Source organism: Mustela nivalis (assembly GCF_964662115.1).
Source record: "Mustela nivalis genome assembly, chromosome: 18".
Taxonomy (NCBI): Eukaryota; Metazoa; Chordata; class Mammalia; order Carnivora; family Mustelidae; genus Mustela; species Mustela nivalis.
The window spans coordinates 2565853-2580620 of record NC_139037.1 but is presented as its reverse complement, the minus strand read 5'-3'; the positions used below and the strand labels follow the sequence as shown (position 1 = coordinate 2580620).

Sequence of the window (14768 nt, the reverse complement as noted above, 5' to 3'; positions counted from 1 at the left end):
GTGCCAGGAGCCCCAGAGGGAAATGGGCCCCGTGTGTGCCAGGCTGAGAATGTGCCTCAAGTCCCCTCTCCCTGTCTCTGTCTCTCTCCCTCCCTTCTCTCTCGGCTTCTTTCCCTCCCCTCCCTCCCCTCCCCCCTCCCTCTCCTCCCTCCCCTCCCCCCTCCCTCTCCTCCCTCCCCTCCCCCCTCCCTCTCCCCCTCCTTCTTACAAACATTCCTCACCCCAGTCCGGAGCTCCCTGCCGCCTGACCCCGCTGGTGTTCCACAGGCCCTCCTCCCCAGCGGAGCCCACCGTCCCTCTAGCGTCTGTTCCCGTCTCTCTTCCCGGTGTGTGAACCGATTTTCCCACAATCGGAATATGCTTCTTGAGGTCCTTCTCTCCGTGTCTCTGACCCTCGGTGTTTCTGGGTTCGAATGACCGAACCCCCCGGGTCCCTCTCTGAGGAGAGGCAGGGGTCCATGTGTTCCAGGCATTCCTGCCTTTCTGCTCTAGGCGCACAGGCCCAGCGGCCCAGCACCCCGCGCTGTTGGGACTCTCCGGGAGCTGGGCCCCCTCCCCTGCGCCATGCCCAGACAAGAGCGGCCCCTCCGGTCCATCCTGCAGGAAACAGGCCCAGCAGAGCTATGCCAGTCCTCTGTGTCCACACACAGGTCTTTCCAGGGTCCTTGCAGCAGCAGAGTTACAACCCGGCTGGGACAAAAGGACTCAGCCAGACCACAGGGGATGTGTGGGAAGAGGGTGTCACCTCCGTTTTCTGAGCAAACCCTGGACTATGGGCCGAGCCGCCCCCCCCACCCCGCAGGTACAGCCCCTCCCTCCGACCATCCCTCCCTTCCCAAGCGGTACCACAGCTGGGCAGATTTTGTTTTCTCCCCCCAAATAACACTTATTTTCATCATTTTTACCGCCCCCTGAATGGAAATAGAGCACCACTGCCTATAAATGGAGACCAATGGGCACATTCCGCCCGCACACTCGGGCCGGGAGCAAACTGCTGCTTTTGATTAAGGAACACATCTGAGCGTCTTCCCTGCATCTCCCCACCTTGCCTGGCCCCCAGTTCCCTGACCTCACACTGTTCCAACGCCCTCCTCCTCACAGTGGGTGGGGGGGGGGAGTGTGTGTCTGCGTGAGTGTGTTCTACTCTCCCTCAACTCAGAGAAACACAAAATACCTGGCCCTTGAAATTTAATTCAGATTTTCCTTTTGGTGTGTTTCTTTGTGGAACGTCACACAGAACGCATTTGCATCCCCCGCGCCCCGCCCCGCCCCGCCCCTCCCATCCCAGGATTTAACTCCACTGGGAGCCCCACCCTCTGAGGCCGGGAGGGGCAAAGCCCCTTCCTCAGGCTGTACCTTCTGGGTATCAGTTTTCTCTCCTTCCCTGCGGATCTTTTGCTGGAAAACTAAATCTGGGAGATAGCCCTCTCCCCCAACGCACGCACACACACACACACACACGCGTGCGCCCGTGGGAGAAGGAACCCCTTTGCCCCAACTTTCTGAGCACAGCTGTCCAAGCAGAGAGCTTTAAAATATCCCGGGATGCCTCCGTGGGAAGGAGAGCGGCGGGCGGCCCAGGCATCCGGAATGGGAGCACCAGGACGTTCAGTGTCCCGGGAACAGTCTCTGTCTTAGAGCAACAGGCACTGCTAATGCCAGAAAACTCCCGAAAACCTCGCAGGGCAGAGAGCTGTAAATTCCTAGGCTGCCGTGCTGTCAAATATTTCACTGGAGAACGTCATGGAAAATGTGTACTTTTGGGTAAAGTGCCCACACAGAGGGGCGAGCTCAGGGCTACAAGAGCCCAGGCACAGACTTTTTTTTCCATGAATGTGTAAGTGTCTCTAATGTGCCGCTGAGCGGGGACGACTATCTGTCAGGGCCGGGCGTGTGGCTGACTCGCCCCACAGCTGCTCCTCCCTGGTGGTCCCCAGAGGTGAGGTTTCCAAGCCCCGTCTGTGCAGAGGGCACTCTCTCCTCCGCACCTCAGGGCCCCTCATGGAGAGCCTGGGAGGCGGGGGCCAGAATATGGTTTGCTGCTGACCAGAGAGCAGAACAGGGCCGTGGGTTTAGAGTTTGGCTGGGTGGCCCTGAGTACAGGTGAGGACCGCCCCCGAGAATGAGGCGGCCACTGCGCTCGGCTTCTCGGCGGCCGCAGCCGTCCCCTGCACTGGGGCTCTCCGCAGTCGGTGCTCATTCCACAAGGTCCAGAGCCCGCGGCCTCTTGTGATGGACACAGGAGCACATCATCGCCACGTTCACTCCGAGAACCACCACCCCTGCCAGTAGGACGGGGTGCAGAAAAGTCACTCCACTGCCAGGAGAGTAAAGTCGGAGAGTCACTGCCCTTCTGAGACGGGGCCTGAGATGAGCAAGGAACGCCTCCCAGAGCCGCAGTTTTAGGTGGTAGTGACCGGCCGGGGCACACAGGCCCGGGTGTTAGCGGCGTGACCCCTGCAGGGTCACACGCGAAGCCCCGACATCTGTCTGCTCTGTGATTTGCACTCCAGCGACCACGCTGGCTGCCGAGTCTCCTCGCCTCACCGTGTACCCAGGACGCCGCTGGTGCACCAGCGTCTCTCCCACGATGCCCTGTGTGCACGCGCACCAACGCGTGAGTGCTGTACAAGGTTCGTGCGAGTCGCCCATGAGGACACAAGCAACCCTGACAGCGGTCTACGGAATTCTAAATCACGTGGTCCGAAGAGCCTCTGCAGTCCCGCGTCCGAGCCCACAGCTGCCGCGTGTGAGGGATGTGCTGTGCTGCACACGGTCCGGGACTGTCCCTACCTGGAACACTGCAGAGTACACTCGCATATTCTACACACATACTGAGTTCTACTGACCGAATCCGACAGTAGCCGCACAGGAAGCTACCGCACCACACTCCTGTCCCCGGAGCCTCCGCACGGATGCGAGTTAGATGTGTGTTCCTCAGGCTCTTCTGTCCACACAGACCTGGCGATGCACACCTGCCCGACACGGCAGTGCCCACAGGACCCGCCGGCATGGACCTCATCTTACCCTACTCCGGGCCTTTTTATTGCAGGTTTCTCTCTCTGTCTCTCATTGTTTTTTTTAAAGTAAACTTCCCAACATGGGCCTCAAACTCATGACCCTGAAATCAAGAGTCACATGCTTTACCGGCTAAGGCAGCCAGGCACCCCGTGTCCTGCGCGGTCCACCCCCCGGGAGGACATTCTACACGTGGCCAGCATCGTATGTGTGCACATCTGGTGCCTGCAGAGAAACATCCCGCGCATTTTGTGCACAAATCATCCTATTAGCCGGGGTGGGGGGGTGGGGGCGGATGCTCTGTCTCCTGACCCTGACATTTCTCCCCACAGTCCCCTGTCCCCAGGGTCCCATTTTTCACCCACAGATACCTCACCACCGTCCCCAACTCCAGACCTCCCTACTGACTCTGCCAGGCCAGGTGGCTTCCAAAACTGCCCAGTGCCCACCTCAGGTCTGGGCCCCGCCTGCCCTACCTTCTGTTGTCTTTGGACACCGCCTGGAAGGGGTTGGAGGGAGGAGGGGCAAGGGAGGCTCAGGCCCCTCACTAATGCAGAGCAGGGATAGTGGGGGACAGGGTGGCTGCCCTCTCGGTGGGTGGTCGGCTGCTGCCTGCGCCCCAGCCCCCTCCCACTGGGCCGGCACAATCCGAGCTGGATCTGGTTCCCTGCTCGGGTTACGGCGCACTCTCCGCCAGGGCGGCTTCACTTAAGCAATTAGCCAGTAAAAATACCTTGGGCTTGGGGAGTGGGAGACCCAGCAGGCTTGTCTGTTTTTACACCCCCACCCCAATGTAGGATTCCTGGGGCCAAAGCTGGGGCGTAGATCTGATTTGGGATGGGAAGGGTGTCTTTATGGATCTTTAAGCTAAGAGCAAAAGCTGCCCACATCCCTGTCTGTATTTTCTTCACTGTCCCATGGGCTGGGCCCCTGGGACTTTGTTTCCGTCTCTACCTAAGTCTTTCTCTGTACAGGCTCAACGCCTGCAACAGCCCAACAGCCCTGAGAAGAGGTGCGCCATTTGTCCCCTTCTTAGATGAAACACCTACAGCGCACAGCACGATGACAGCTAACGATACTGTTAACATATGCTCGAATGTTGCAAGACAGGAAATCTTAAATGCTCTCACACACAAAAGAAACAGTAACTACGTGACGCGATAGAGATGTCTTAAAGGAATGAGGAGGGCATGGTGGTGATAATTTTGCAACACATAAATGTATTCAATCGGCACACTGTATCAGCACACTTGAATTTACACGATGTTATGTGTCTATTTTATCTTAATAAAGCTGTTTAAAAAAAAAAACAGCCCACAACCACCTCCCCTTACCAATAAACGAAGGCACAAAGATTTTATGCGACGTCCGTACAGGGTGAATGCTGCGTTCAAACCCGGATGGTCCCAGTGGGCGGGCAGAGGGTCTCTGGCTTTTCCGCTGCAGACCCTGCTCTCCCTGTGGCTTAACTCCTGGTTCCTGGGACAGCTCTGAATTTGCATCCTGGCTCTGCAGGGTGACGCAGGGCCTGGGATAACCAGAGCTGGGGACACATCTGTAAAGGGGGGGATAATATTGACCTCTTGGGGGCTTCTGTGAAGAGTAAGCAAATATCCTTGGGTCATTTAACCTTGGTCCTGGGCTCACAGATGGGAGGTAGTGGGTTCATGGACAGGCTCCAGCTCTTTGGTGAGACCTGGAAAAACCATTCTATGACTGTCGCAGGTATGCGCCTTGCCTTCTGGGGTTGGGAGGGTGGAGGGGGTCTGGTTTTCAGTGGTCTGTCAAAAGGGATTCACAGCCCATGGAAAGGTTAAGAACATCCAAGGGGTGTTGATAAGGCAGCGATCAGCACCTGGCGGCCAGTAGTCCGGTGTGCAAAGTCCTGTTCCTGACACTGCGTCTGCGACAGCTGCTACGATTTCATCGCCGGCTCCCCAAAGGACCTCTCTGCGCCTGTGTGCCTGGGAAGCCAGGAGCTGGCACGGGGGTGCCCCAAAAGCTTTTCTAAACTCACTCTCTCTACACTCCACCTGCACTGAAGCTTCTGGGGGAGGGTCTCCTCTTGGGGGTAGAGAGAAAAGATGGAGAGGTCTTCCCTTGGCAGCCCTGGCTAACCCAGGCTAGGTCCCTGGTGGGCCTCAGTTTCCCCACTTCAAAATGCAAGATCAAGTGATACTTCTCCGGCTAACTTGAGAGCTGAGAGCCTCCTCTCTGAGCACACAGAAAAGCCCTCCTTGCTATGGATGTGGTTTTTCCTAGAATTGGAGGGGGGTCCCCTACAAATTATAGAGCTGAGAGCTCATTTCCCCTCCGCTCCTTCTCACATTCCCACGTTTACCTCCCTCCTGGGTGGAGATCAGGGGTTGGGAAGAGCCTCCATCTGCTGCGTTGCTGAGGATCCCAGCCACTCAGCCCCTGTCCTTGGACAAGGTAACTGCTGCCCCTTCCCTGCAAAGTCTGGTTTGCTGTCAGAGCCCGAGGGGCAAGTGGAGGCCAGGCAGGGCCCCAAGTCCACACTTCCTCCCTAGGAAGGCAGGAGCTCCCCCATCCCAAAACACACAGGAACCCCCAGGGGAGCCAGTGAAAGACCCCCATGTGCTGGAGGGAGGAAATGATCTGGGGTTTAGCCAAAGATGGCATCTGAGGCCCCTCCCAACTGGAGAGGACCCAGGAGGGAAGAGGCTACTGGGAAAAATCTCCCGCAATTTCAAGTCTGTAGAGCCCCCTCACTTTGAAGGCAGACTGTCAGACTAACGGAGGCACTGCTCCCGATTTCTGAGAGCCTGAGAGCCGCAGGGTACTGCTGCACCCTTAGCAGGCTGGGGAATGGGGCAGCCTCTCCCTCAGGCCTCTCGACTGAACGCCAGATGTGCTCCCAGCAGCTGGCGGTAGCGACCCTTTCTCGGAACTTCCCTCCCAGCACCGCCAGGGCCTCCTAGCCTGCAGCTGCCGTTTAGCAAAAAATAAAAAATAAATTTAAAAAGTGATGGAAAGAGAACGTAGTAAGAACGCGTGCGAGCGTGGACGTGTGTACCCGCGAATGGAGCGGCTGTGCGTGGGCGAACGCGCAGTGCAGGAGTGTGTGCGCTTCACCCACAGCGTGTCCTCTGCGGAGGGCAGGCCTGTGCTTTTTCAAGCGAGGGTTGGGGCGCCTAAGCTGTGTGAGGGGTATTCACTAAGGCGCACTGGCGGCTACCCGCGGGCTCAGGGTCTCTGAGGTCCGTGGATGCCGGCTGGGCCGTGTGAAATGGGGGTGGATCCGCGGGTGCGCATTCTCCTGCGCGAAGATACAGCCACACACAAACTTGGTCACATCCCACGCACCCTTCCCCGAGGCCGAGGAGCCCGGCGGAAGCCGAGTGCGGAGAAGTAGACTCAATCGGCTTCCGCGAGCGCCGCTCGGCCTGGAAAGCTAGCGACCGCTGGGCGCGTTTCGCCTTGAGACCCCCAGCTCCTCGCACAGACGTGCCAGGCGCCCCGAAGGCGACGAGGCGTCTACCGCCGAGGCTGAAGGCGTCTGAGCAAGGAGGGGGGACAGCGGGGGACAAGGAAGCCAGAGAAACCCGAGAGGACAGTGGGCTTTGAAAAGCGCCGCGGGGCAGGCGCACTCTGAGCCTCCCGGCACTCCCGGCATCTGTGTTTTGTCCAGGCTCCTGCCAGGGCAAGGCATCTAGGCTCCCCGAGACGACCCTGGAAAACTGCCCTCTCCTCCCTCCGCCCGACCCAGGGCCAGGGCCAGAGAGGCTGGGCTCGGTGTCCTGCAGTCAGCGCGCGAACAGCACTCACCTGGGTCCCCGCTTGCCGTGTTGCGCCCAGCTCCTGCGCGGTTCCGCGCTCGGCGCCACTGTCCTCCCCCCCAGCCCTAGCCCGCACCCCAGCACCGCCAGGGAAGGCGTGCGTGCGAGCCCCCTGCTGCGGACAGCCTGGCGCGAGAGGGCCGCCCGGGCCTGTGCTCCCCGCCCGCGCAGACTGCTTTCCGGAACCTGGCCTGGCGCGCAGTGTCAGAGGCCCCGCGGCGGCGGCAGGCCGAACCCACAGGGGCATTAGGCCAACTCCCCCCGCGCACGCGGAATTCTCTATTATTATTATTAAAGAATCCCCAGAACGTGTTTACGTTGAGCCGTATAAACTTCCTGCCAGGGCCTTTACCATCTATGAGAAATCGGAACCTGTTCTTGGAAAGTGGGGACACCGGGGCTGCGGGGCCAAATGGGCGGATTTTCATTGTGTGCGTGTGTTGGGGGCGGCGGGGACCGGGTACAATGTGGTTCAGATCCGAACGTGGCTAGTGTCCGCGTGAATGAGAACTGGTGAGAATGTAAGTTCCTGTGGTCTTATTCTGTCCCGGTGAGTGAGCGCAGTACTTGGGGCGCACGTGCCTGAGCGCGGTGTGTGCGTGAGTGGGAAGGCACGCGTGAGTCTGAGAAGGCACACAGGAGTATGAGCTTTCACTTCTGACTCTTCGTCATTTGCCGGATTTGCACGTGCACCAATGCATGCGTGTGTGCGCATGAATGAGCAAATGAGCGGGGCCGCTTGTTCCGGGAAGCCCGTTGGTTTCGGCCCCCCCAGGGCCGGCGGTTCTCAGTCGCTCCCGCCCGGTCGGCGGAGCCCGAGACAAAGCGGCAGCGACCCGCCCTGAGCTTTCGTTTTCCGCCCGTGCTCGGCTCCCGCGGCTGCCCGCCCGCTCGCGCGCTTCTGGGCGAGTCCAAAAAGTCCCAGGCGCGGCGCAGTCCTTCCCGGGGCGGGGAGAGTGGGTAGGCGGTCCCTCACGGGAACATACGCCCGCTGGCCGCGGGGACCCGTGGCCGAGCCGGCTGTGCCCGCGGTGGCCACGGCCCGGTCCCCGCTGCCGCCGCTGCAGTTGCGATCTGCCACCCGGCTGTGCGCGTCCGGGGAGACCCGGGGTGTCCGCGCCTCCGAGCGGGGAAGGCGGGGAGCGGGGGTGGGGGGGCGCTGCGCAGAACCCGGCAGAGCCGCGGGCGGAGGGCGCATTAACACTTGCTCGCCAGGTTGGTGGAGGCGGGGCGGTTTTGCTGGCGGCCGCGGGGCGCCGAGGGTGGGGGCCCTTTAAGCGCCCACCGACACTGGCCGGAGGGGGGCGGGGGGGGGGGAGGGAACTCCTGGAGGGTCTTAGGCCGGCCCTCAAGACGCCGCAGAGAGAAGATGCAGTGAGGGCGGCCTGGCTGGAGCCGTGGAGCCGAGCGCCACGGGTGGCAAGGGCCAAGTGCTGTTCCCCGCGGGGGCGCACGGCCGCAGGCCCCGGAGGTGGGGCCTTCCCCCCAAAACCGGCGACGGAGGTGGGGGGGCTTCCTCGTGGCCACTGCCGGGGCTGCAAAGAGGCTGCCCCTCAGCCTCCGTTGGGCTCCTTCCCTAGTGGGAGGGCGAGAGGGAAAGAGGGAGGAGAGAGAGGAGGGGGAGGAGGAGCTGGGGAGCGGGGGCTCCGCGCCAACCGCCGGCGGATCCAGCCGCTCCTCGGGGAGGACGGGTGGGCGGGGGAGGGCGCGCCGAGGCCCGCTCCGGAGAAGTGGCCGCGGATGACGGCAGAGGTGCAGCCAGCCCCGCGCGCGCAGCCCCCTCCCCCTCGCCCTCCTCCCCCCCCTCCTCTTCCTCCTCCTCCTCCTCCTCCCGGCTCGTCGGCGGCGCAGAGCAGCGGCGGCAGCGGCGGCGGCGGCAGCAGCCACCCGATGTCTTCGGCGCCCGAGAAGCAGCAGCCACCGCACGGCGGCGGCGTCGGCGGCGGCGGGGGAGGCGGCACGGCCATGGACCCCGCGTCGTCCGGCCCGTCCAAGGCCAAGAAGACCAACGCCGGCATCCGGCGCCCGGAGAAGCCGCCCTACTCGTACATCGCGCTCATCGTCATGGCCATCCAGAGCTCGCCCACCAAGCGCCTGACGCTCAGCGAGATCTACCAGTTCCTGCAGAGCCGCTTCCCCTTCTTCCGCGGCTCCTACCAGGGCTGGAAGAACTCCGTGCGCCACAACCTCTCTCTCAACGAGTGCTTCATCAAGCTGCCCAAGGGCCTTGGGCGGCCTGGTAAAGGCCACTACTGGACCATCGACCCGGCCAGCGAGTTCATGTTCGAGGAGGGTTCCTTTCGGCGGCGGCCGCGCGGCTTCCGAAGGAAATGCCAGGCGCTCAAGCCCATGTACAGCATGATGAACGGGCTCGGCTTCAACCACCTCCCGGACACCTACGGCTTCCAGAGCTCTGCCGGCGGCCTCTCGTGCCCGCCCAACAGTCTGGCGCTGGAGGGCAGCCTGGGCATGATGAACGGCCACTTGCCGGGCAACGTGGACGGCATGGCTTTGCCCAGCCACTCGGTGCCACACCTGCCCGCAAACGGCGGGCACTCGTACATGGGCAGCTGTGGCGGCACAGCGGCCGGTGAGTACCCGCACCACGACAGCTCGGTGCCCGCCTCCCCTTTGCTGCCTGCAGCCGCCAGCGGGGTCATGGAGCCGCACGCAGTCTACTCAGGCTCCACAGCCGCCTGGCCGCCCTCGGCCTCTGCAGCCCTCAACAGCGGCGCCTCCTACATCAAGCAGCAGCCCCTGTCCCCCTGCAATCCCGCGGCCAACCCCCTGTCTGGCAGCCTCTCCACGCACTCCCTGGACCAGCCGTATCTACACCAGAACAGTCACAACGCCCCAGCTGAGTTGCAAGGTGAGTGGGGAGACCAGGGCTGTCCTAGTCCTGGGGGACTCTGACATCTGTCAGTGCACGGAACCCAGCCCCCAAACTGCTGGCCGCTGAGGGCTCCTTACCACTTCTGTGGGGTGCCAACCCCACTACTCCGGGGAGGCCCCAGCTCTCCAGAGCATCTCTGTCCTGCACGCCGCCCTTTGAATGGTGGCAGTTTAGGTCCAGATAATTGTTCTCCTCTTGGGCTCCATCTCCTAGCCGCTGGTGGTCCCTAGCCTGGCCAAGCGACCCCTTTCTAACAAAAAGACTCAGACCCCGATATTCTACATCTCTTGAAGTCCTTACCCCCCTCACGCCTCATCAAGTTCCCAGGATGGAGCCCAAGCCCAGTCTTGGCCAGCTGGCTGGGCCTCCCCTGGAATCGCCACCGGAAAGCTGCGTGGACAGAAAGGAAGAGTTAGGCCCGAAGCTGCCTGGGCTGGGTGCTCAGCGGCCCAGCAGCCCAGCCTCCCAAGGAACCAAGGTTGGCTGTGGGACAGCTGAGCTGGGGGACATTTTGTAGGGATAGAGGCAGAGAGGAGCTGTGGCCAGGCCCAGAGCAAGAGTTAGAGGCGCAGGCCCCACAGACTCTCTGTTTCCGAGGATCCGGGCTTTGTGTGGCAGGTACGCTCCTCCCCGCCCCTCCGAGGAGGAGATGCAGCAGAGTGCGCCCTTCGGGCCTCTCCTCGCTGCACCCACCAGCCTCTCCCGGCCTGGTTCTGAAAAGGGCGCTCAGGAGCTCAGCGGGGCCTGTCAGGGCTCAGCTGTCAGCTGCCCCCGCGAGGCAGGAGCGGTCCGGTGGTTGGAAGGCCGGAGGGCCGTCTCTCCGCAGGGATCTCCCGGCTGGGGCTGTTTCAAACTCCCAGGCTCTGGCTGCCTCTCCACCCGCTGCGGGGAGGGAGGTGTTCTCGGAGGGGCCCTTCCCCTGGGGAAGGCTCCAGCGGCACCAGGGCCTCTGCAGGCTTTGAGGTTGGGAGGTAGATGCCCCAGGGCCCGGCACAGGCCTTGGGCTGGCCATGGAAGCGGAGAGCAGACTCTCCTTGAGATCTGCTGGCCCGTGAGAGCCTCCTCACCCCTTCCCCTTCAGCCTCAGGGAGCCCCAGCCTGGAGCTCTGATGTCCGAGGCGATAGAGGCCCCCACAGTGGGCACCCAGGGAGCAGCGGTCATCCCTGGGGTCCTGGGATCTTGTGCTGGAGCACAGAGCCCAGGGCCTGGAATCTGGGGCTGCCTGGATCCGCCCGAGGCCGGAACTCTGGGAGTCTGGCACCTCGGTGGGACGTAGGGAGGCAACAGAGCCCTGCCCTGGGGCCCTGCGCTGGAGCCGGGTGGCGCTGCTTCTCCGCCTGGAGCCCTGCGTCCCTGACCCTAACTCTGCTCCCTGCCCTCCTCTTGCCTCCTTCCCAGGCATCCCGAGGTATCACTCCCAGTCCCCCGGCATGTGTGACCGCAAGGAGTTCGTCTTCTCCTTCAACACCATGGCGCCCTCGTCCATGCACTCGGCCGGCAGTGGCTCCTACTACCACCAGCAGGTCACCTACCAAGACATCAAGCCCTGTGTGATGTGAGACCACAGCGAGCAGGCCCCACCGGCCCGGGCGGCCTGGCGCAGGGATCTGGAACGCATTGCAAGAAACTGCTTTATTCTTGAGGTATAACCATAGGCAGAAGACGAGGGTTTGACCCCTACCCACCTGGATTATTTGGAAAGAAATCCCCAAGGCAAAGACGCAGCACGGCGGTCAGCACCTCCTCCCCCACTTCTTCAAAAGATTAACAAATGGTGGCTGTGGGGTCCGTCTGACCGCAGTTGTTGGTAAATAAGTATCTGGTTTTGATCCAGTCGAAGGCGGCCGAGACGGTGCTGTGTTGGGGGGACCCTCAACATCTAAACGAGAATTCTGCTGAGGCCTCTCCCCGCTTTCCCTCCAATGGCAGAAGTGGGGGAAGGTTTTCAGAAGAAAGGCCAACATGTGAGACCATCATTATCAAATACTTTATTTTTTCGTTGAGTATTTATCTTTTTATTTTTAATTTTTTTTTTTGAAAGAATGTCTTGGAATGCGCAAGTCTCCTCTTAGAGCCGTGTTTTGCAGGGAAGGGGGGCAAGAAATCCCATCTCCCTCCCCATCTCCGAAGCCCTCCAGCAACCACAGGTGGATCTTTGTGCGGACTTGCATTTCCGAAGCCACTGTTCCTCTTACAAAAAGAAACCAGGAGGAGCCCAGCAGCAGGGGCTCCCCGGGCCTCTGCCCTCCCCTCACTCCTCCTTGGCCTTCTCTACAGCCCTTTTGGTTTTGTTTCCGATTGCATTTTGACTTTTTCGGCGGGTGTTCGTCTCACAAGACCCAACCGTCTCCCGATCTCTACTGTAAAAACGTGCCGGCGGCAGAGCAAGGGGAGCACCGCGCGGCGCGGGGACAGGGAGGCCGGTGAGCGCACGGATTCAGGATGGCGGCGAAGGCGACGCAGAAAGGTTAAGGCACTTTTTTAAACTATAGCAAGGCTCATCCTGTTATTTATTCTACTTTCTTCCCTAATAATCGAAACACCGCATCGGCTCCTCCGTTTATCAGTATTAATGGTGTAACTTTGTTGGCAATATTTGCCGCGTAGAAATTTTTTTTTTTAGAGGTCCATTGTAAATTTGAAACAAAGTCCAATCTGTGTAAAGACAAATTTCCATATGTTTATATAAATATATATATAAAATGAAGGACTAGCCCTTTTTTTAGTATTTGGCTGCTGGGGTGCAGCGTTTGTGACACGTATTTTAAATTTCCTTCTGCACTGTATAAAATGACAATTCGAGGATGTTTTGCCTTTTGTGTATTTTTTCCTAAAAAAAGAACAAAAATAAAAATGTATAACATTTGTACATGGCCTTTAACATTGTATCAGCTAGAAATAAAATCACATGAGTATTTTATTGGGATTGGGATTGCAGAGTATCTTCTCAACCCCAGTACACACAGACATCGGCTTGGCCTCGCTAGCCTTTTTTTATGTAAAATGTGGACGTCTCTGAATCCTCCTTTTTCTTTTCATCTCTCTCTCTCCCCTCCCCCTTTTTTTCTTCTTTCCATCCTTCGCTTCCTACTGACGTGAGATCTGGACGTGAGGAACTATTTTTCTTGGCTTCTGTTTTTTAAGAAGAGCCCTCTGCCCCTCTAAATGTCATTTCTTGTTTGAAATACATAATCAGATGTTGAAAGAAAACCTGTGCCCCTCCTTTCCCCAGGGAAAGCCATATAGATATAAGTATATATATGATTTTTTTAACTTTTTTTCTTTTTTTTTTTTTTGGCCACCAGTGAGAGTTTTACTTGGAGTTTCAGGCTTTACTGTTACCATTTTCTAGCTGTTATAAATTATGAAACAACTTTATTTTTTTGTAGAGTTTTGTTTTTGTTTTTTGAGGGTTTTTTGTGGTTTGTTTGTTTGTTTGTTTTTGGTTCTCTATACTTGTTTTTCCCCAACTCACAAGTGAGTAAAATATAAGTAAGAAAAAGACCACTGGTGTGAGAGCAAGGTGACAAAAACATTTCCATTCAGGAACATTTCCTCCAAAGTCACTGTGGGGGGGCAAACACGGTTTAAAACCTGTGTCTCTAACGGACCACCCTCCTTCCCTACCGATTCCCGCCTACCTAAGAAAACAAACAGTAAAATCACATTGTCCGTGCGGCCATTCAGGACCCACCGCAGTTTCTCCGCGTCGTGGGGTTGCGAGCCTCTGAACCTGGTTCTTCTCAAATTTGACATTTTGGACATGAGGGTAATTTCTCCAGTGCTCTGTTACATCAAAATTATCAAACTCGCCTAGGCAATTAATGTCCCAAACTAACCGCTGTCTATAAAACCGAGATAAAGAGTACAGGAAAAGGCTGGTGACTCCATCCCTGGGGTCTCTGGTGGGCCGAAGCGACGGGGCTGGGGTCTCCCCTGCTCAACAGGCTGCTGCCCACACGCCCCTAGTCCTGCGCCCCGGGAGCATGTCTGCAGCGAGCAGCGACGGCACTGTCCCTTCTGGGGTGGACGCCACCACAGCAGCCCATCAGATCGGTGCCCAGGAAAACAAGGCCGGAGAACACCCCGCGGGCCTCCAGTGCAGAAACCGCGCTCGGCTCGCATCCCGGCGACAGCCTCAGGCAAGAGTGGGGAGTGGGTCTTGTCCTCCCTCCCGCGCCGCGGAGACTGAGCCCCAATTAGGACCTAGGTTCTGGGAAGTGGGGTTGATTAGGAGAAACCCAATGCCTGCCCAGCCGGCAAGCTCCCCAGTCTCCAGCAAGGTCTCCAGCCTCTGCGCCCACTCTTTTGCCCCCACAGGACCGCCAGAGATCTACTGCGCGCCCGGACCAGAGACGAGCAGAGGCGAGCCCCGGCTTCCTGCTCCACTCCCCGGCGGCACCTGCGTCTCTGCGGGCTCTCCCATCGCTCCCACATCCTGGCCTGGCTGCGAAGGAGACACGCAGAGGGGCTGGTGCAGGAAAACCGGCCAGGGACCCATAGGCTGGGCCTGGCCTCCATCTCCCAGTCTGACCCCGCGCCTGGGGATGAGAGAAAAGCCGCCCCCTCCCACCCCCAGGAAAGCTTGGCTCGGAAAGGAGGCAAAAGGGTCTCTGCAGCCATGACACTGCTGTCGCTGCTGCTGCTACTGGTGCCTCGTGGAAACTGCTTGTTTGGGTTGCGTCTTCCCCAGGGCCCGTTTCCCCTGATTTGCAAAGGGTCCAGGGGCAAAGCTCCGACCGCCTGCACAAGAATGTGCTGTGCACGTACAAGCAGCAATCTTAGAAATGTAAAGGCATTTCTGACTCTATTGCAAAACCATGTGCGCTTTGTGCATTTGTATCATTCTACCGTAGGGACATCCTAGGTAGAACTAATTCATAAAACCTGAGCATACCTCAGTGGGGGGGCGGTCTTGGAACAATGCAGTCAAGCTGCTCGAAGTGTATGTATCCCACTCCCCCCCCAATAAAATGCCTGGAGGTAGGAAGTCGCAAGAGTAATGCCACAGGATTTCTAATTGTGGATTACACATCCCAGGGACGCCAGGGTTCTG

The 14768-nt window shown here is 59.1% G+C and overlaps 1 protein-coding gene across 1 annotated transcript; it reads left to right on the top strand.

Annotated features, from left to right (window-relative positions):
* The first annotated feature begins 7311 nt into the window (after window positions 1-7311).
* FOXF1 (forkhead box F1) lies at window positions 7312-12581 on the top strand. Its single transcript, XM_082710959.1, is given in 4 exon segments — window positions 7312-8601; window positions 8604-8649; window positions 8651-9687; window positions 11111-12581. Coding segments are annotated over 4 exon segments (1287 nt in total). The 5' UTR covers window positions 7312-8558; the 3' UTR covers window positions 11272-12581.
* The last annotated feature ends 2187 nt before the right edge of the window (window positions 12582-14768 follow it).